The sequence below is a fragment of the Homarus americanus genome, unplaced genomic scaffold, assembly GCF_018991925.1.
Source record: "Homarus americanus isolate GMGI-L3 unplaced genomic scaffold, GMGI_Hamer_2.0 scaffold51859, whole genome shotgun sequence".
NCBI lineage: Eukaryota > Metazoa > Arthropoda > Malacostraca > Decapoda > Nephropidae > Homarus > Homarus americanus.
Window position 1 is genome coordinate 13,552,609 of NW_024711292.1, and position 21,809 is coordinate 13,574,417.

General features: G+C 40.5%; 1 protein-coding gene across 1 annotated transcript in view; it reads left to right on the top strand.

Annotated features, from left to right (window-relative positions):
* Positions 1–16,197: 16,197 nt before the first annotated feature.
* The window catches only part of LOC121855887, a 29,162-nt gene continuing 23,550 nt past the window's right edge, over positions 16,198–21,809 (top strand). Inside the window, exon 1 of the mRNA XM_042351099.1 lies at positions 16,198–16,364. Within this exon, the coding sequence (XP_042207033.1) occupies positions 16,198–16,364 (167 nt within the window). The remainder of the gene's footprint in view (positions 16,365–21,809) is intronic.

Below are 21,809 nucleotides of genomic sequence, written 5' to 3' on the forward strand. Positions count from 1 at the left end.
ACCCTGAGATTGTTAAATGAGATCCCTAACCATCCAGTGCTTGACCTGTATCAAATGAGCCTCACACAGGGTATTCTGTCTAAGACATGGACATAAGGAAACATAGTACCAATCCCTAAAGCTAACTCTCCAAACTTCAGGCCCATTTCACTCACATCCTGTATGTGTAAATTTCTTGAAAGAGTTGTTCTCAACCGTCTCATGTTTCAAGTCAAAGACAAACTGGCCACTAATCTGCATGGGTTCATGCCCGAGCACAACACACAGACATGCTTTGCAGAATATCTTGTTCACTCAAAAGATAAGACACAAACAGCCTTCATAGACCTTAAATCAGCCTTTGATGTAGCTAATAGAGACATTATACTTGAGCAACTAGCTAATTTGGGCATCCAAGGTCACCTCTTGACATGGATAAAGGGTTATCTGTCCAACAGGTATGCCAGTGTTCTGTTTAGGGGAGTCAAAGGTACCAGAATGAGAGCATTTGAGCTTGGCACGCCTCAGGGAGGAGTGTTAAGACTTATGCTCTTTAATATACTGATGCACAAGCTTATTGCTTACATTCCAACTCAGCCAAACGAGGCTATAATATGATATGCTGATGATATCTGCATTATGAGACAGACCAAGCTCAGGCTCCAAGCCTTGCTGGATGTATTTCCTCAGAGGACTGTGGAATGTGGTCTCATAATATCTGTTGACAAGAGGAGGGTCCTCAATCCTCGTCCTGCTCTCCCTCTGCCTCTTGACTTTAACATGATGCAAACTTTGTCAGCAACCTTCGTGCCAAACTAATGCTGCGTATTAAACCCCTCAGAACCCTTGTTGGCAAGGGCTATGGAATTAACATCATCTATGCTCGTTCTATAGTTGACTATTATACTCTCCATCTTGTGACTTTTCTGCCTAAACAACTCAACAGCCTTGAGGTAGTGCAAAATGAAGCCATGCTCATCATTCTAGGATGCCCAAAATCAACCAGAATTGTAAAAATGAGGAAAGAGCTCGGGCTGCCCTCCTTATCTGAGAGGATAGCTCTACTTAATCCCATGTTTTGTGTCAAAGTTTTGAAGAACAATGGTTCCCAAACTACAGCTCAAACTGAGTTGATGTTCTATCTAAGTAATCCCGACTATCTCGTTAACCCTCCACAAAAGACTCTCTTTGGGGAGTGGCTTCATAAAAGTGTTGCAGATCTCGTGTCCCAATCACCTCAGACAAACCCACTAATGTCATTCCTCCTTGGCTGGTATATCAGTTCCTATTAATTACATTCCTGTTGGTAGTAAGCAAATGTTAAATACCGATGTGATGAGATGTGTCACACTAGAAACTATTAACAGACACATAGAGAGTATTAAATCAAGTGAATGTTATGCTTTTACTGATGGTTCTGTGCAGAAAAACACAGGTAGAACAGGCTGTGCAATTGTAATATATAAAGAAAAAGAGATGATAGTGTCAAATAAACAAAGGCTGAACAACTGGGCCAGCACAACACAAACTGAACTAACTGAAATCTACTTAGCTACAGACTACCTTAAAAAAATGGAGGTGGGGTGTGTTACGAACCACGCCATCAATTATCATGATCTACCTACCCAGCACTACGAACCACGCCATCTATTGTCCTGATCTACCTACCCAGCACCACGAGCAACGCCATCTAGGGACGAAACCCGAGTATGACTAGTCTTAGTTACCACTCTGGGGTTTCCCTTCTCCATATCCTGGTTGTTGCGTCACCTCCTCCAAGTCTTCCTCATCAGCTCCAATTCGATGAGAGTTCAGTTCACTCTGGGAAGTGACCACAGGATCACCTATCCTGGAAACCTACGGCACAGTGACTACCTACCGTCTTCTACAATACTCAGCCTTACTCGTCAGCCATCTTAGCTCCGCACTTAAGTATTTGTAATCTTATATTGCCTCCCCACCTCCACCTTGCTTCAAAATTGTTGTATGTTGTATAAATATGTATATACTGTTAATGTTTAGGTTAAGTATGGTTAAGGGTAAATTATAGAAAGCTGAATATTTTGTTAAGGAATTTATGGTACTTTATTATACACAACAAAAACTCGCATCCTTTGTCTACCCTTTTATAGTCCGATTGTGTTTTTTTTTTTTATTGTTGTTGCCTGTTGGGATCTGGGTAGACTTTTAACTATATTCTAAATCCCCAACTCGTAACAGGTGATATTCTGTGACTTTCAAAGTGTTTTGAAATCAATGAACAGCCCGTCAGGTTCTATGTCTAAAGTTGTATGTGATATTAAAGGAAATGTGATAACTGCCAATGAGACCAGCTTTCGTATAGAATTTGTGTGGATTCCGTCCCATGTTGGAATTAGGTATCATGACTGTGCTGATAGACTCGCCAATAAGGCATGTAAGAAAGAAAATGTTGACCGTGACCTTGGCCTGTCCAATGCTGTACTTAAAAACATTCAAGTCAGAATCATGAACTCTGATCTAGAAGAACTGAGATATGCAGAGAGACTTGGCAGTTGTAGCATTCGTAAATAAGACAAATTTTGTGACAAGAGGTACCGGTATGGCAAGCATAAGGACAAAAGTAGACAATGTTATATAGTTGTGGCCAGAATTAGGCTAGGATACAGACACACATCTGGCAAGTTAGTAACGCTGTACCCATACCGGAACATTCAGCATGAAACTTTGTGATAAACCTTTAAAGCATACACTTGAACACTATATTATTGAATGTGACACTGTCAAAGACTTCAGGCCACCTGGCTTATTGTATCATGAACTTTGTAATTACTACATTGAATCGGGGGTGCTTGAGGACATTTATGCTGTTTATCCCAAATTTCCTAGCCCACACTGATTAGTCTTCAATTAGAATATACGTCCAATGTATCTCAACCACTGTCCTGCATGGCAGTGAACAGTGACTTCACCCACATGACTCTGACCTATATATGCTGCTAATGAATATGATGTATTTCTTTGCATACGAACCTCTGTCCTGCATGGCACTGAACAGCGACATCAACCCACATGAATCTGACCTATATATACTGTTAATGAATATGATCTATTCCTTTGTGTATGAACCTCTGTCCTGCGTGGCAGTGAGAAGTGATACCACCCTCAGTGTCAATACCTGACTGAAGTACTCAGAATAGGCAAACTGTACTCCAAGTTTTGTCAATGAATTTGTTAACCTACCCCCAAGCCATAATTTGAGAATTGTGATGTTTTGTAAAAATAAGTAGCAGTTTTCAATGCTAAACCGAACTAACTTATCATAACACCCAAGGTTACATAATGAACTATTCTTCCCAATCGTACTAAATAAACTACAACTACAACACCATAGAAAATCAACACTGAAAATGACAATTCTAGCCCTAACAAAATCAGACGTCACATACTGCTAGGTGTATTTTGTTAACATCAAGGTACACCTGCATTTAATCCCTCTCGTGGCTTGGGTTATACAGTACATCAACAAGATAAAAATTCCCAAGTTATCAGTACTGACCTCTAGGAACACTTCAAATAAACCCTAAGACTTATCAAATAAATTGCAAATGAACATGAAATATGAATCAACCACAATGCCTTCTGAAGACTAAACAAAATAGATGACGAAAACTATGGAATGAGTCCCCAGAGAGGTGGTCTGTATTGCAAAATGTTTCCTAGGTTGTCTTACAAGCTTGTTGATCCTGTAAACATCATATCACACAGCAAAATCACACTATCAATGGTCAGTAAATTTTACATTACCTAATAGTGAGATTCACTGGTTTAATAAGGGCACAAAGGAAATGCACGCAAGAAAATTAAGTATATATTTGCATACCTATAATATGAAGCCCTCGAAATCAGATACCAAGGGCCTTGAGAGAGAGTTTGGAGGTGTAAAGCTGTTTTGAACAACCACACCCTGTTAACGAGCTGCATGACCCAGTGTCACGGAATAGTCCGAGAAGACTGGCCAGCTTGCTAACTGCACTTCTAACCATTACCCTGGAATACGATCCGCAAATCTGATTTCAACATCCAGGTTCCACATTTCTTGTAGACAGAGGCAAATGGATAAAAAGAAAATTGCCCATAGTTTCACCCGAAGATCGAACTCAGGTGTCCGCTCGTTGGAGAAGCGAGGTTGTTTACCACACACAACAGGTCGCCAACGACGTACATATACACGGTTACATGCAATATACCTACGCATTGTCATCGATAACACAGAAGGGTACCCGTTTCGGTGCAATGGAACGAATGTTTACTCACCACAAATCAGAGTCACAAATACGCAGACATCTCAAATATAGAGGAAAAACTGACGTTTTAGACTCCAGGGTGATTCGATAAAAGTGTATGAAACTGTCTACCTGTGAAGGTACCTTCTGTGTTTATGATCGGTGGCTAAAACATCCTTTCATTCCTTCTCAAACCAGGCAAATTCCTACACTTAAGAATATTGATCGTCCTGTCGTAATGAATTTGTCCCGTTGGTCGCCTCAAGCTTCTAAATGTTGATGTTTTCAAGTATGACTCAACCATTACCAATTGATGTTAATAAGAATAGCCCAAGTTTGAACTAAAATTGATGTTTATTATATCTATGTAGTAAATGTAATTGTAATTTTTATGTGATAGACAGGAAAAACACTGCAGCTCAGAACCCAACATAAGTTAATGAGAACAGCATCTGAAAGCAGTGCCATGTTCGTTCATGGAATGAATAATCATCCCATTGTTGTGAAAAGCTTGGAAGTATTTAAATCATCTTGTGTCACAGAATCTCTGGTTGAGCTAGTTTGATGCAGAATTAAAATTCAATAAACTCTTAGTGATGGGCAGTTCTAAAACTGATATTACATGTACTTATTGTCAGTGGCCCATATGAAAAAATGCTTTGAAAACCTTGATATGATGTATATAGTTATTTAGTGGGTCCCTTTATTTTTGACCTGACCTGACTAGTCACGTCACCCTTTCTAAGCTCCTCTTGGTGCGTATGTATTTATGGATGACATCATTTTTAAGGACCTACCCTGTTTTAGATAATTCTATGATTTAAGCCTCTTCTGTTCACATAATCTAGTTGTTTCAGATGTCTTTATGAAGACGAAAGCTAAGGTGCTCCGTTGTTTCCCTCTTTTCCTTATTTATATCACATTATTCTTATCCACGTTTTCTATTGTGATCTATATATATATATATATATATATATATATATATATATATATATATATATATATATATATATATATATATATATATATATATATATATGTTATATATATATATTGATAACCAGGTGAGAAGAATGGCATTTTACCTTCTGATTTACCATTTGACTCTATGGTGGTGCTTTTTTAAGATTAGTAGGGCATTACTTAATACCTGACCATTGTGACTTGATCCCACCGTCCTCTGTATATATATATACTGTAGGCTTTCCTAATTTTGTACTCACCTCTAAAGATGTGAATTGCACGAAAACGCTGAGGAATCTATGTGCTTTTTTCCTTAGTTATCAGCATATACCTGGACCTTCACCCCATAGTGATTGGTCACCACACTGGGAACTAGAGTGCAGTGCTGATATGTCTTAAACTACGGGTGCCTGTTGGTTGTGCCTTAAATACTACAGGGGTGCAGGTAATCTGTGTGTGAAGTTAGGAAGGGCAGGTTCATGGGTATTCGTGGACTCGTTGAATCATCAGTGACAATTGTTAAGCATCACTATTTTTTCAGTTACCATGCAGGCTGGTGGCTTTTATAATCTCAATCTCCGGTATAACTTGTTCTCGTAGTGTTAAGCTAAGGTTAGGAGGTGGTGATTCTTAAAATATAATTTTGTTTGAGCGCCCCTGAAGGCTTTATTCAGGTGAGTTAATGCTCTGATTTTTGTACCATTTTCTCAGTGCTGAGATATAATTTTGGTGAGTGCCCTTATACCAGTCATTGTAGACATAATTTTATTTTTTTAATACCATTTTCATAGAGATTGATATTTTTGTTGAAAGTCTTTAAGGCCTGGTTTATGTGTAAACCACATTTCTTTAACATTAAAACTATTATCCTCTAATGAGGCATTGCCTGAGTTCTAATAATTTTCTATCATGTATAACTTTTATTCCCTGAGTAGTATTTTTAAGTTCAGGTTAAGAAGTATTATGTAATTTAATTTGATTGTGTTGGTGGTGTGGATGAATATATGTAAATTTACAGTGTGTCTCATTCATCCTGAACAGACGCTATCCTTCCATGGGTCACGGATAACGATTTTGTTTAGTGAAGTTGCCCACATCATCTATAATCTGTAATAAACCCCAAGTCAAGGAGAAATTAAAGTCCAGTAATTCCGACAGGTTACAAATGGTAGGAGCGGTGTTATTTTTTATTTTGTGGCTTGATAGTTCTGTGGTTGGGATATAATATCATGGTGATGGAACAGAGTGTGTGACCCCAGCTCTACCTCTGCTCGCTGGGTGGGTTGGGTTTGTGGTGGTTCACGGTGTGGGGTTACTCGGAGAAAAGGAGACAGCCCGGCTTGCAGCACAGTTTAGAGAAAAGTTCGGGAATGTTGGGAAGCTAGAGGGAAAATCCGGGAGAGTACCAGGAACGATTGGGAATAAAGCTAGAAAGGAAGATCAATGGGGAATGTCTGCAGGCGAACCAAATCTGTGGGAGTATGGAGATATGTGTAAACAGTTATGTGGGAAAGTACCACACATAATTTAATAGTTAGAGAAGAACACAACAACACATAGCTCTAGTTGGGGGACAGGGGTAAAGACACATTATCAAATAAGAGCACGATGAGACAATGTGTATATTGAGGACAGTAGAGAGAGGAACTGTCGTGGGCCGGTTGGCGATCCGGTTCAACTGGTAGATTGAGACGAAGTCAGTCATCCGAATTCATGATTGGTATTTTGCAGTGGCGGCATCGCGTATATGAATGGCAGAGATCTAAACCGGACGAATTAACGTTATTGGTGAAGCAGCAATAGGAGAGGCAGACGGTCACGTACGACGCCATTCAGAAGGTGATGTGATCGAAACAACGGAACAACGAAACGTTTAAGTATCTTCACCGTAGTCTAGAGGATCACGTGGATGAGAGGCGGAACAAAACGAACGGCTTTGTGTGAGTTTACCGGACTAAGGGTATAACGAACCGCAGGCTGGGGGCTCGATTTCTCCGATGTTGCGTGGACAAGATAGGGTCTTTAGTTTTCAATGTTTTAACAGGTCATGAACAGGAGATGGGTTCCCAAGGATGTGGCTAATGGACAGTATGAGGTTGAAAATAATGAATTTGAACTGTTGGTCGGGAAATGGTCAAGGCAAGCAGTCCCTGCCAACTGTTCCTGTCTCACTAATGATTCACCAGGGAGAATCAGGGAGAGGGATCATTTTTAAGTGTGTCCACATGATTAAATTTGATTCACGAAGGTACCTAAGGAAAGCAGAGTGTCCAAGGTTTTCTGGTAGTGGGTCGGAAATGTGGGGTTTTGAAGTACTGTGTGGGTAAAGTGTGGTGTAATTGATACTGCCTGAGGGCTGGAGCCTGCAGTGTGGTGTGTTACAGCCCCTTAAGTGTAAAGGGGGCGTCAGGGTTTCTGTGTGCCGTGAGTGGGGTGTGTTCTCACTATGGTCGTATGGGGTGGGTTTCACTATGTGGGACTGTTGGTTCAGGGATTCTGGGTGATGGGATCTGCATGTAGGAAGCCGAGGAGCACCGCTCAGTGTGAAAATTTCTTGCATGAGGAGGCAGTTGTGTGCAAAGAGGCCAGGTCAGTATGGGGATTGTAATGGACGAGAGGATGAAAAGTTCAACCATTCTCCCTTGAGTCGGTTGAGTGTATGATGTTCTCATTATCAGGTGGCAACAAAGGAAGAGTGATGAAACTTAGCAATGAAGAATGAAGGTTGGATGTCTGGGGGTGTGATAGTGTTGCCGACAGCTGTATGTGGGTGAGAGGCATGACGAAGGTGTTGGTGGCAAATCTGTCTGATCGTCGTGGGAATTTGAGGGCAATTGGCGAAAAGTGGCCGGGACGAAGTCGAGGCAGACATCAGTGAGGATGTGAGAACAGTTCAACTGATGGCTGGAGGTCAAAGTGCACACGGAGAAATGAATGAGAACAAGACAAAGTGGTTTAATAGAGAGTTAGTGATATTTTTTGAATGAGGCTTCAGGTGCATGAATATTGGGGTTCAGCATGAGATCCCAGTACTGCAGACAGTCAGTTAGGGTGCTATATTGGAGGATCTCCAATGGCAGTACCAGAGGTAGCTGTTACTATTAGCCAGCTGTTAGATCAGGGGGTAATTCATAGTGAGAGTCCGTACTTCTGCCGCCATTGTAGTAGGAGGAAAATGGATTTGACGAGGTTGTGGGTGGAATAGTCGTGATTTTAAATAAGGTCACGGTACGCGATGCGTTTCTTCTGCTCTAGGATAAATGAAACTTAATTCCTGACGTAGGGCCAGTTTTTTCTCAACGTTTGATCTGGCGGGGAGTATCACCAGATGGAAGTGGGAAACCAGACTGTCCAAGACTGCTTCTGAATGCTTTTGGATTGACTTGAGCAGCAACGCCTGGTGTATTGGTCAAATGGTCCGGGAACCTTTCAGAGCATGGAGTGATCGGGATAGATTTTTCCTCGTTGCTTGTATACCTTGATGATGTGATGGTGTTTTCGGCATTAGTTAAGAATATGAGTGGATTGAGGGAATTATTTTGGAGGATGAGGAGAATAAATTAAGATTTAAACCAAGTGTGAAATAATGGTTTCAAAGTAAGTTATTTAGGATATCAGGTGTCAGCTGAAGGCATCACAGCTCGATCCTAGAAAGAGTTGGGGTAGATTGCCAGTCCCTCAGACGGTAAAGATGCGGTCTTGCAGGGTTCACATCATTTTAGGAAATTTGTTACAGGGTTTACCCAAATAGCCCACTGCATGCGTTGATGCATGGAAATCTGGATTGCAGATAGTGGGGTATATAACGCGGTATTTTGAGAAACTGAAAGATATGACGCATATCGTTGTTGCCCAGGATTGCACTGTGGAGTTTATATTAGAGACAGATGCAAGTTTTAGGGTAGTGCGGGTCCCAGCGGAAGGATGGAAGGTTCAATGGTGCAATCGGCCTGATGAAATTAGAACATGAAAACTAGTTCTCGTAAGTAGGAGAGTTAGCACTCAAATGAGCAGTGTATAAATTCAGGGATTATTTGGACAGGAAAATATTTTGCTGAGTTTATATAGATAGCAACCCACTCAGTCACCGAGAAGGCTAAGGTTAAAGCGTGTGGAATGCGGATCTCGTGAAGTTCAACTTAATGATTGAGGCAGTTCTGAAATTAACATTGTGGGTGGATAATTTAGAATTCTGACTTTGAATGAGGAGGAAGATAGCGAAGAAGAGCAGTATGTGGTGAGATGGAATGTAAGGGTGAAGGAAGGAACTGTATATGATAGAGGGTTTGACTATATGACAAAACTGTAAGATTGGTTAGAGAGCTGTAGGTATATAGTAAGTAGAGCTCCAAATGATGACTCTGCAAGATGTACTGAGCGAGTGGAAACTTGATCAAGAGAAGGTTGTTTGGCATAGGAAGACCCAATAGAATCTGTGGAGGGAGGGTGCTAGTGTTATCTTCAAACTTGTGGTGATGATTTTTGTGAGCCATTTGAGGGTGGGACATCAGGGGCGAGATGGTAATTTGTCTGTTGGTAGGAGCGAGGTTTCTCGCTGAATGGGGAGAAACAGTGATAGACTAATATAGCCAGCTGCGGAAGGGTGGGGGTGCAGAAGAGTAGTAGTTCAGAGAGGTTGCAAATTAGAAAATGCAGGTTGTCGAGGGTGAGTTGGAGGAGTCGGAGTAGGGCAGAGGGTTGAGAGATAGCTAGGTGAACGGTGCATTGAGTAGTGGTTGCGGTCATGGGCGGGAATTGAGTTGCTGTCATGATCGGGATTGAGGTACGGTTGTAGTGGCCAGGGCCTCACTATTGGCGTGGGATCTATGATGGTTGAGGCCTGGTGCGAGGTTCGAGACGTGGATTGAGTGATTGTTGAAGACGTGAGAGAGTTCGTGTACTGAGTATTGTTTGACATTGCCTTCTAGCTTGCGGGCCAGGCAAAAGGGGGAGCTTGTATGTTCTGAAGTTGTTTTGAATCATAGGCAAGAAATGGAGTTGTTGGCTGCGAGTTAATAGGCAGAGTTGAAGGTGGTTTTGTTGTTTTCAGCACATGAGGATAGTGCTGTTCTTTTAGATGGGGGTCGAGTGTTAGCGGGAGAGAGAAGGAGAAGATAAGACGGGAATGCTGCGTTTATCACGTAAGTAGATGCAGTTTAGAATAATTTTTTAGGTGGTTTGTATGCATGTTTTTCTCAGAACATGAGGACAGTGCTGTCTTTTTTTAGGGGGTCGATTGTAATATTCAGAATCTAGTGTATTTTAAACGCTGCCATTGGCGATGCTGAGTTCAAGGTCGTCTGAGGAAGACCGCGCCCCGCTACATGTAAGGTAGAGGTTGTGAACTAGGCCTATACGATATTAAATGTACTTTACTGGTTAGAGACGCGAATCATGTATTAAATGAATGTTAGTTAAATTGAAAATAATTATAGATTGTTTCCCAGTCTGGAAAAATTTGCACGTCCTAATTAAGTTTAATCGTCTGGTGCAATAAGTCACCCCCGAAAGCTGTCCAGGTGGCATGTGGTGGAGAGAGGTCAAGTGACCACTCTGTGCTGTACCCAGGAGAGACTGATCGCTGGACCTGGTTCCTTCTGTTTATTTAAAATCAGTATTAACAATGTTCTGTAGACCCCACGGTATGATAACGTCCACTGGCGGTATGAGACACGAGTGGTGAAGGAGCTGTATGACCTTCCACTGACCCTGGTGTTTTAATTCACCTGTTGAATATGGTGAGAGTTGGAGTGAACCCAGCTGTCTGGTGCCCAACTAACGACGTTGATCGTTTATCAAGTCTCTCCTCTCTACCTCGGCTCACAATACCACATATCTTCAAGCAGCTTAGTGAAACCTGTAAAGGGACAGCCTCAACTGTACAAGGTCTGATTGGCTCACTCTTCCGCTTCATGGATGTACTGGGGGTAAAGTGAAGCCAGCTGAGGATACAGGCCGCACACTAGGCTAAGAGTCAGTGGAGTGTAGAGGCACTTTCCAAGGTGGAGAAAGGCTGATTCGGGCCTTAAACTACGGGTGCCGGGGTGCCTAAACGACTACGGAGTGCAGGTGAATTGTGTGTGTGTTAGGTTAGGGAGCATGGTCAAGGGGTATGGTGGAACTTTATAACTCTTAATAATAGTGACAATGTTGTGTTGTTGTATTAATACTATTTTTTTTCAGTTACTAATGTATGCTGTGTGGCATTTAATATTTCTTTATAATCTCAATCTCCTGCATAACCTTGTTCCCCTGAGTAGTGTTTGCTAGCCAGGAGGTGTGTATCTGTTGGGGTAATATAATTTTGTTGAGCACTCTGAAGGCCTATACAGGGTGGAGTTAATAAGCCTGATTTTTATACCATTTTCTAGTGCTGATATAATTGGTGAGTGCCCTGAAGGCCTATTCATTGTAGAGTTATTAATTTTTTATTTTTTTATACCATTTTCTCAGTGGATGATATTTTTGGTAAAGCCCTTAAAGCCTGGTTCATGTGTGCCAACATTTTTATACTTTAAACTTATTATCTTCTAATGAGGCATTGCCTGGAGGTTCTAATAATTTCAACATCGTGTAACTTTATTCGCCAGAGTAGTATTTTAAGTTCAGGTTCAGAGGTGAGCATATTGGTGTACCACTTTTTGATTGTGTTTGTAGTGTTGCAGGGAGTAAATTTTATAGTGTGTCTCAATCATCCCAGTCACAGACGCTATCCTCCACGGGTCACGGACAATTCATTTTGTTTAGTAAAGTTAAGTGCTCTTATGCTGGTTCGGGATTTCATTTAGTGGGCACTTCCACTGCAATTACCATCTAAAAATCTTTAATAAACCCCAAATCAAGTGAAAAATTAAAGTCCAGTACCTGACCTGTACACACACACATATATACATATATATATATATATATATATATATATATATATATATATATATATATATATATATATATATATATATATATATATATATATATATATATATATATATATATATATGTATATATATATATATATATATATATATATATATATATATATATATATATATATATATATATATACATATATACACAGTATATATATATATATATATTTTTTTTTTTTTTTTTTTTCAGCCCATAGCGCGTGGACTTCTACATATATATGGAACCTTGTGTTTCGAAGCCGGATTGGTAAAACGTTACCTGATCACCTAAGAGGCAAGGGTAGTCCCTAAAGTGTCCTGGTGTGTAGAGGTAACGTTCCTCGTCACAAAACATAAGATCGTGGATTGAGTCCTATGGGGTGAGGTTATATATACATATATATATATATATATATATATATATATATATATATATATATATATATATATATATACATATATATGAAAGTAAACCACCATAATAGAGTCAAACAGTCAGTATTAACAATGCTTTTTGCGTGCTTTGAGAATTTGCAGTCCGAATTCATTGATGAGGAATATATATATATATCATAATATTGGCTCAAACCTCAATAATCTAGATTTTTCTATAGACAAATGCCTGAACATTACTAAGAAATCGTATGAACTGATCCCAGGCCCACCCATGACCATAAGAATTTTTAGTATTGCCATTTACAAAAATTTCACAAATTCCTTTACAACTAAAACCTGAATGTACTGTGGTGAAAAACTCATGTACTGTTAAACAATGTTAATCAAGAACCCCCAACAACACAATTGGTTGCATTTATAAAGTTCTTGCAAAGAATGTTTACTTATACCAGACAGGCAAAGATCTTATAACTAGACTTAAACAACATATATATAGTGTTAGGACAGGTTAGAATCCAATGCCTGTTTGTTCATTTGAGGATAACAAGTATTGCATTGACTGGGATAATTTCTCATATTACCTTGTAATTCAATTGACAGTAGGAACATCATAGCATTCTAGTCTCATTAAACTATAGTGAACATTCAACATGAATTTGAGTAATGGCAGTACAACTTGACAATTTTGTAATTAAGAAGATTGTAATCAGGTGAGAAGGTTGGGTCACCACCTTGACTGACTTGACCGGGTGGGTGCTATTTAAGGATTAGTAGGTCATTACCTAATACCTGACCATTGTGGACTGATCTCATCCTCTCTGTACATATACACCTAGTTTTGTACTTCTCCTAGTCTGTACCCACCCCTGAAGATGTGAATACACGAAAGCGCTGGGAACTTCGTGTTTTCTTCTTCTTGTGGTTATCAGCATATATATATATATATATATATATATATATATATATATATATATATATATATATATATATATATATATATATATATATATATATATATATATATATATAATAATGAAGTCTGTTTGTTTGTGTCCACACGAGAATCTCGAAAATACTTTTACCGATCTGTAGTGATGATGGATGGTGTTATATAATGATGTTATATGCAGTGATTGTAGGTTATGTATCTATGCTTCTGTGCCGAGTAGCAACCTTGTAAATAAGCTACTGTGCCGAGTAGCATTTATATATAATTACGTGGCAACACTGCACGTGTTATGTGGCATTGCCCTCGAGGCTTGCCATATGGCAAGGCAGTCTCTTAGTCTGACTCTTGTGGGTGCATGGACACGCTAGTCACTACTTTGTATTTCTCCCATACGTTAATAAATGGACTTCAGTGTTACCCAGTGTTTCCGCATCTATCACTGCCTTCTTCAGGGAACACTTGGAACCTCATGGCGCAGTGAGTAGGATCTGTGGACTTACAAGTGTTGTGAACAATGCCGACGGTTACGCCTGCCGCGATGTGCGCGGCCGACTAGTGTTGTGTTGTGTTATGTGTGTTTCGCCGCGACGCGCAGTAAGTTGCGCCTCATCACAGTGCGTTTTAGTGACGGTGTAGTGTTAGTGTTAGTGTATTAGTGGTCTAGAGCTCAGAGTTGAGCATTGGCCTGTTTGTCGTACCCCATGAGCACGCAGGGCGCAGCACCTCCTCGTGGTGACATCCGGGAGACACTAACGCTTCCGCCTGCGGGCTCTAGCCATCCGCATTATGCGTCCCAGACAGACACACACACACACACACACACACACACACACACACACACACACACACTCACGCACGCATGCACTCACTTACGGACAGAACAGTGGACCTAATAGGTATTTCGCGCTTGTTTATGCTATATATACGTGGTTCGAGCTGATGAGGCGCCACTTTATATACTAAACAGCGAGTTCAAGCATACTAAGATGCGGTAAGAAGGACAACGCCAAGATGGGGAGACACGACTCCCCCTTTCTCTACTGGCACAGATGGAGCTTTCGGTGTCACCGCCCCTCATCCTGACCTACAGCGACGGACATTGCCACAATTCCTGAGGTGATGGACGACAGGGACGAGATGCAGAGATGGAACTTCAGAGGGAGGAGATACGAAGAGAGGAGGAAAGGCCTTGATGCACATATGACCCCGCGCTTAACTCCACCTCCTCACTGAGGTATTGCGCACCAAGGCGCACACTCCTCCTCCTCCACCACACCAGCGCCCTCCAGACACTCTTGCTACCCAACAGCCCCCAAGGCATCTGTTCAACCCCCACCCGCCTCCACCAGACGCCACATTTCAGCTTTTTTTCGTGAGTGGAGGATGCGTGGACAGATTACTCCAATGATGGTGGACCTGACAGCATGCCTCAAGCAAACAACTCATCCAACTGCGAAGTGTTTTGTGCTGGAGACCAGAGAGCTTTTGGAGCACACGCTGCAAGTGCCTCCCGACTGCCGCCTTCAGTGATTTGTGCTCGACCTTACAGGAGCATGTTAAAGGTCGGAATAACGATGCTTTGCGTCGTTGCCTTTCCACCAGCTGCAAGCAGGCGGTGAATGAATCTTTTGACGACTTTTTTGTACGCTTGAAGAGTTTGTCAGATGAGATCGACGCCTGCAAGACGACAGCCGGGAATGTGAGGAAGCCTGGATCAAGCACAGGATTTTGACAGGTGTCAGGGCAAGAAGAGTTGGTGGCGACATTTCCCTGACGCTTCCTCCACACTCCCAGGTGGTAGTGACTGAATGTCGGTCATACGAGGCCACCAAGTCCGCCACCCTTCCTCACGGGCCCCACCTGCTGTGAGAGCGATCTCACAGTACAAGAAGGGTAAGAAGGCGCCAACAACGTGAAGGCTGCCGCACGTTCTTCCACGCCTCCGCCTAGTGCTTCCTTGTGGCAGGCGGGAAAGCAGCATGGCCCCAAGATATGCCTGGCCGCCGACGCACTGTGTCTTGATGACCGTAAGGGCCACTGGTCTAACACAGACACGTGCCCTGCACGAGGCCGCTGTTGCAGCTCTGCGGTCGTTGTGTGACACTTTGGAAAGTGCTGCCGAACCCAAGCCCAAAGTCGAGACGAGGAGTGAAAGCAGCGCATTTCCTCGGGGTGGTTCGTGAAGCCCCCTTCAGATGGCCCACGAGCCCTGGCAGCAGCTGAGTCACATCAGAGGGTGGAATCGACCACGCCCCAGGGCTACTCCTTCTGCCATCCGCGCTGCCGTTACACACGGTGATGTCGGGTCACATCGAAGGATAATGACATCGGGCGCTGATATCTGCAGATAGGCCTAGCACCTCCAGAACTGGCTCACCAAACGCGACCTGGGGACCACCGCCGCAGCTGCTGCTGTACTACACGCGGACGGTTCCCAGGACGCCAGACGCTGTGGGCTCCTTTTTTCAAGCGGAGATCACCACAGCTTATTACAGGTCGTGTCGTGATGGATTTGTCGTGCAGCCTACTCTCTTGCTACACCCCTGTTGTCGGGAGCACTGTAAGGAGTTAGGCGTGGTGCCCAGAGACTCTTCCCTAGAGCAGATCTCAGCTGCTCGGGTACACCTCCAGCAGGTGCGAAGTCAACGAGCGACGCACAGAGCTGCCCAGAACCCGCCCACTCCCACCCACACAGTGACGCTCCCCTGCCCAGATCCTGTATGGTCACCCTTCCGCTCTTATGTCTCTGCACGCTGCTGCCTTTGGCATGAGTGGCAGACCAGAGCCAGAGCTGCGACCGCTACTGCCACACGTGTCTAGAACGCCAAGGCTCGGTAGGCGACGACCGTGCCCCTCTTCAGCCACTGAGATTAAGTCTTGTCCGCGTCCAGGACCCGACGATGACACGTTAGACAAGGTGGCTCAAGACAAAGACTATGAGCGTGGAGGAGGGAGGGAGATGTAGGTTGTGCATCTATGCTACTGTGCCGAGTAGCAACCTTTGTAAATAAGTTACTGTGCCGAGAAAGATGAGAGTATGTAATTACGGGCAACACTGCACGTAGCAGGTATAACATTGCCCTGAGGCTGCCATATGGCAAGGCAGTCTCAGTCTGACTTCAGGGCGTGCCTGGCACATGTAGGTATTCCAATTGGCTGGTATTTCTCCTATCCGTTAATAATGACTTCAGTGTTACCTGGTGTTTCCCTACCATCACTGCCTCTCTAGGAACACTTGGAACCCAGTGATGATGTAGGTGTTATATGTAGATGCTTGGTGGAAAGTATATGTAGATGGTGGATGATGCTTATATGTGGATGTTGTTATATGTAGTGATGATTAGGACACAAAATAATAACAGTTTAATATATAATATAATCAGGTGGAGACAAGTAGAAAAACATTATTCTAGGTTTCATATCTTGTACATAACTGGTCCTTATACTTGTATAATATGAGGTAAAGATTTTTGGTGCACAAAGATAATTTCCTGTTTGATAGACAACTAACAGGTGATATTTGTCAATATTTTATCCTAATTCATCTGTACAGTGTGTTCATAACTGTCTTAGTACATAATGCCCAATACTTTTGCATATTCTACTTACTTCATCCACAGAACAGGCCATAATTTTTTTATTATTAATTCACTGAACCCCAATTTTGAGACAAACTTATTACTATATTGTTAGATAATATGACAAAGAAGAAAGTAACACATATACTTCACTCTACTCCCTACGTTCTTCTGGTTGTAGCCAATGGTTTTATTTACCTATATTCACTGTAAGTGGTCGTGTTTCACCCAGAATTGGCTTACATCCAAGAAAATAGGGAAATGAGGCGCACCTAGTTGGGATTCAATTTTTTATGCTGGTAAATGGTGCGGCACGAGTAAACGTTCAGTGCCGCTGACAACGTTTTTGATGGTCTCAGCGCACCAACCTCCAGTCATCCGCCAGTTGGTACACCTGACTACACCACGATAACGTAGTAACAACACCCGACGCATCGGGAACCACCATGGCCATTCTGAATAATCGGTAATCTTTTTCTTTCATCGTATTACGGCCAGTTAGGTACCAAAGCATCGTGTACACGACGGCAAAGTTCTTTATCGGGGCCCTCACGACCGCCGGATACCATATAGCAACGTGTACATGACGGCAGTTCTTGCGTATGGCCCTGAACTAGACTGATAAGGCAGATGCTTGATTTTCAAACCATTCCTGAAGTTTGACCAAAACGCAGCAGCAGAAGCTTAAAAGATTCATATTCATCAAAATCTGTAAATTATTCTGGAAATTGTTACCATTTCCACCAAATAGCTTTTGCAATCATCAAAATTGTTATTTCATCGAATTCAGGGCAGTTCAGCCTACTTGTTTGTAAAGCATTAAGGTGAAAATATTTTGTCAAAAAAATCTCAGACGGCCGCACCCTCAAAGCCAGGTGGGCCGCATCCCGATTTAGAGCAAAGTTACTAATTCATTATGTACTTAAGCACTGAAATGCAAGAAAGTAGTTTTTCAAATATATCATTTAAATATAAACAACAAAACAGGTAGAAAGGTAAGTTTTGTTAACACATTGAATATAGGATAATACAATTATCAATAGCGGCTCATAGATGTCATTTGGATCATATTTATATCATAACATTTTTAACTCTCCAGTAAATGTTGATCATCAGCGTATAACATCAATCCTGGCTCTCACTGACTGAATATTAGCCCAGCAACACCGGGAACATTTGTTTTTCTTTTTCTGGGGATTAGCCCACCCAAGCACAGGTCACTGACCCAATAAATTTCAGTGTATTCTAAAGGAAATGTAATAATAATTAATAATAATAATAATAATAATATTAATAATTCATATTAAATAAAAATTTAATAAAAAATAAAAAATTCCAAACAAAATAAAATAACTATGGTAAATAAAATTTATAATACAAAAACACAAAAATTAAAATAAAATAATGATAATAATAATAATAATAACATCTAATAATAACAGTAATGATAATAATAAAAGAAACCCCATAAAGAAATGCAAAAATTAAAAAATCAATAGTGAGTAAATAATAAGGTATGTTGTGATGTCAGTAAGAGAACAATTGAGACCCTGCAATTGTGTGTAAATGAGGCAGAAAGCCAGATCAACAACCTGGGATTCTGTCATTACCTCTGTGATGCCATATGGCAGCAGGGTCTACCTATTAGACAACACATTATACTTCCAATATCTTCCCAGTGCGTAGTACCTCCCTGTTTGGTAGCCGCTCAATACCTACTACTGTTTACAGCAGCGGGGCAAGAATGAGTATTCAGCCATATGGATTAAGTCCCAGAAGTGACGGAAAAAAATTCAGATCTCCATACTGATGTTAACAGTGTTAGTCAGTTACGAAGCTACTTTTCTTCCCTGCACATTGCTGAGACTTAACAGGCTTGAAGAAGAAATCATCATCATCTGAAGAGCGGCATGAGGGAAAAGGGTGCTATGACTTTCTATTTGCTGACTTTAATTTACCACACTTTGTCACCATTGTATTGGCAGACGTAAAACCACTGCTTATTCGAATGTTCAGGAAAGTACTTATACTCTAGAGATATGGAACATTGTAATTGGTTACGAGATATTTCTTTTTTTCGAAAATAGTACTTGCTCAGTAAGCACTTCTTATTAAGTATACATTCATGAAAGGAGTGATTTCGATAAAGCCACTTAAGTAATGGGTAATACAAGTGCAGTTAGTTCAATAATTCAATCACCGTCCCACCCAAATTATTTCACCTATCGATTAAACACCCCAACGCTACGTGGGGGATTTGCTATTAGTTTAGGTTAGGTTGTTATGTTATGTTATGTTAGACTTGGTTTGCTATTAGGTTGGTTAACATTAGGTTGACTAATCTTTTAAGGTGAATTAAACTGAGGTATTCTTAAGGTACTACATAAGCCAGGCGACCACAGTAATATCGAGCCAGATTGCTACAGAAGTGAATAATGCCAAGCTAATACAACACAGCATTAAGGCGACCTCCAAGGTAATAAGAGATTACTGCAGGCGTCCGTGATGAGGCAATTTGAAGACGAGATGGAAGCCGACGGCGTATGGAGGTTCAGCAGCTTATCTCGCTCGCTAATGGCTCTCTGTTGTCTGGTGCTTGATACGCTGGAGATGTGATGATTCACTTGTCTAATTGCTTGGAATATTATGCTAAAGGTGACTTTCAAAAGTCATTCATCAGTTTATTGGAATTCATTAGCATATTAAAAGAAAGTTAATATATAAAACCCACGTTGACTATCTGTAATAGATTTCAGTGAATGATAAACTGTCACAATCTATTTGTCGCTCATTCATCTTGTTAGTGTTATCTACATTCGAGTGTCCTTTTCAGTTCATCTACTAATTAAATTAGATGCAACATCAAATTTAAAACTGATCCAGCAATCAATTAACTTCGTATGAATAAAGAAACCGTAGAATTATTTCTCAAAATAATTGATCCGTCTTTGAGAGAGTCTCTACTGTCTTCTTCCTCTTGAATTAGAAACCAAAATTGAGCTAGGATTTAACATCGAACCCGGACAGTTGGCGCCGACCCCGGATATTCGGCATGATTATGAGATCTATCTTTGATATGAGCTCACGACGACAGTATTTTTCTAAATTTAGCAGCCAAAAATGATAAACCCAGGCGGTATTACCTATAATGCTACAGATGAGTGCTATAAGTTGCAATATGATATATAGCAAGAGAAGATATAGAAAATTCAATTTATATTAAATATTATGCTTTAGGAAATAAAGGGGGAAGGAGAGAATAATTTTATATATTAATAAAATATCTACCTTATGATATACCGGGAGAAAGCAAAAAATAGACATTAGACACTCACTAGTGAGGTGCTGTTGTATATTGAATTCATGTAATATATATATATATATATATATATATATACATATATATATATATATATATAAACGTATCTGATAGCCCCATTTATATTAAGTTGGCGAAAAATTTAATAGCAGTATTAGCCCAGCGGGGCCGTAAGCACCATTGGGCTGACTGTACCGCTTACCACCCCTTCCCCCTCTATGTATAATAGGAGATATTTTTGTACATATCTAATTCTGTTCTTTGTCCCTCTATATATTGTAAGGTATATAGAGTTTATTGTAAATTGCATTATTGGTTCGCCAATGTAGTTAGCGAGTTGTCCGGTCTTTCAGACCACACATTGTTGCTATTAACCATTTGAAAATTTCATAACCGAATGACAGAACACATATCGAATGACAATCTAAAATAACTGCTGGTGGCATGTCATTCCTCCAATTGTTACATTCTCAACCATATGTAGATCGTCGGTTTATTGTTCACGTTTGTCAACTTCATAACTTGCGTCATTCACTTCCGTTAAGCATGAACGAACAGTTATTTTAGGATTGTCATCTGATATGTGTTCTGTCATTCGGTTATGAAACTTGTCAACAGTTGCAAGAATGTCTCAACTGATATGTGAAAGGTGGTATTCCTGGACACTGAGTCATGCAGCCGCTGTTAACTCAGGTGTGGTTATGTGATACATAGCTTTTAAATTTTAAACAAATTCACGACTAGGGTGGCCCTTGGGATAACGTACCTCCCGTTACACGAGGCAACCATTATTATTATTATTATATATTATTATTATTATTATTATTATTATTATTATGTAAATATATGTATAAGCAGGTAAGGGGAAAGGAGGATCATATTGTAAATCAATGAAGTTTTCCGCAGTTGTGACATTTACAAGCCAATCACAATGCAGCTGAGGTATGGATAAGACTACATATAAACTTATTATAATTATCACCTCTGTGTTTTGTTTGTTTTGTTTTCTTAACGGGGATTAGCCTTCCACTTGCACAGGTCACTGACCCACATCAGCTTGGGGCCAAATGTAATAATAATAATATTAATAATAATAATAATAATATTAATAATAATAATAATAATAATAATAATAATAGATGAATATGAATAATAATAATAATAATTCAGAGTAAATAGATTTTATAATAAAAATAGGAAATTATAAATAAAATAATAAAATAATAAATAATAACAATAATAATAATAATAACAATGCTGAATTACAATAATAATAACAAAGAACCATAAGGAAATACATACAAATATGAGAACAAATCAGAAGTGAGAGAAACGATGTATGTATGTTGTAAGGTTGTGTTAAGAGAAACAATTATAACCCTGCAGTTGTGTGTAAATGAGGCAGAATGCTCCATCAGCAACCTACAGCTTACGTAACTGAACGAAGTACATTGT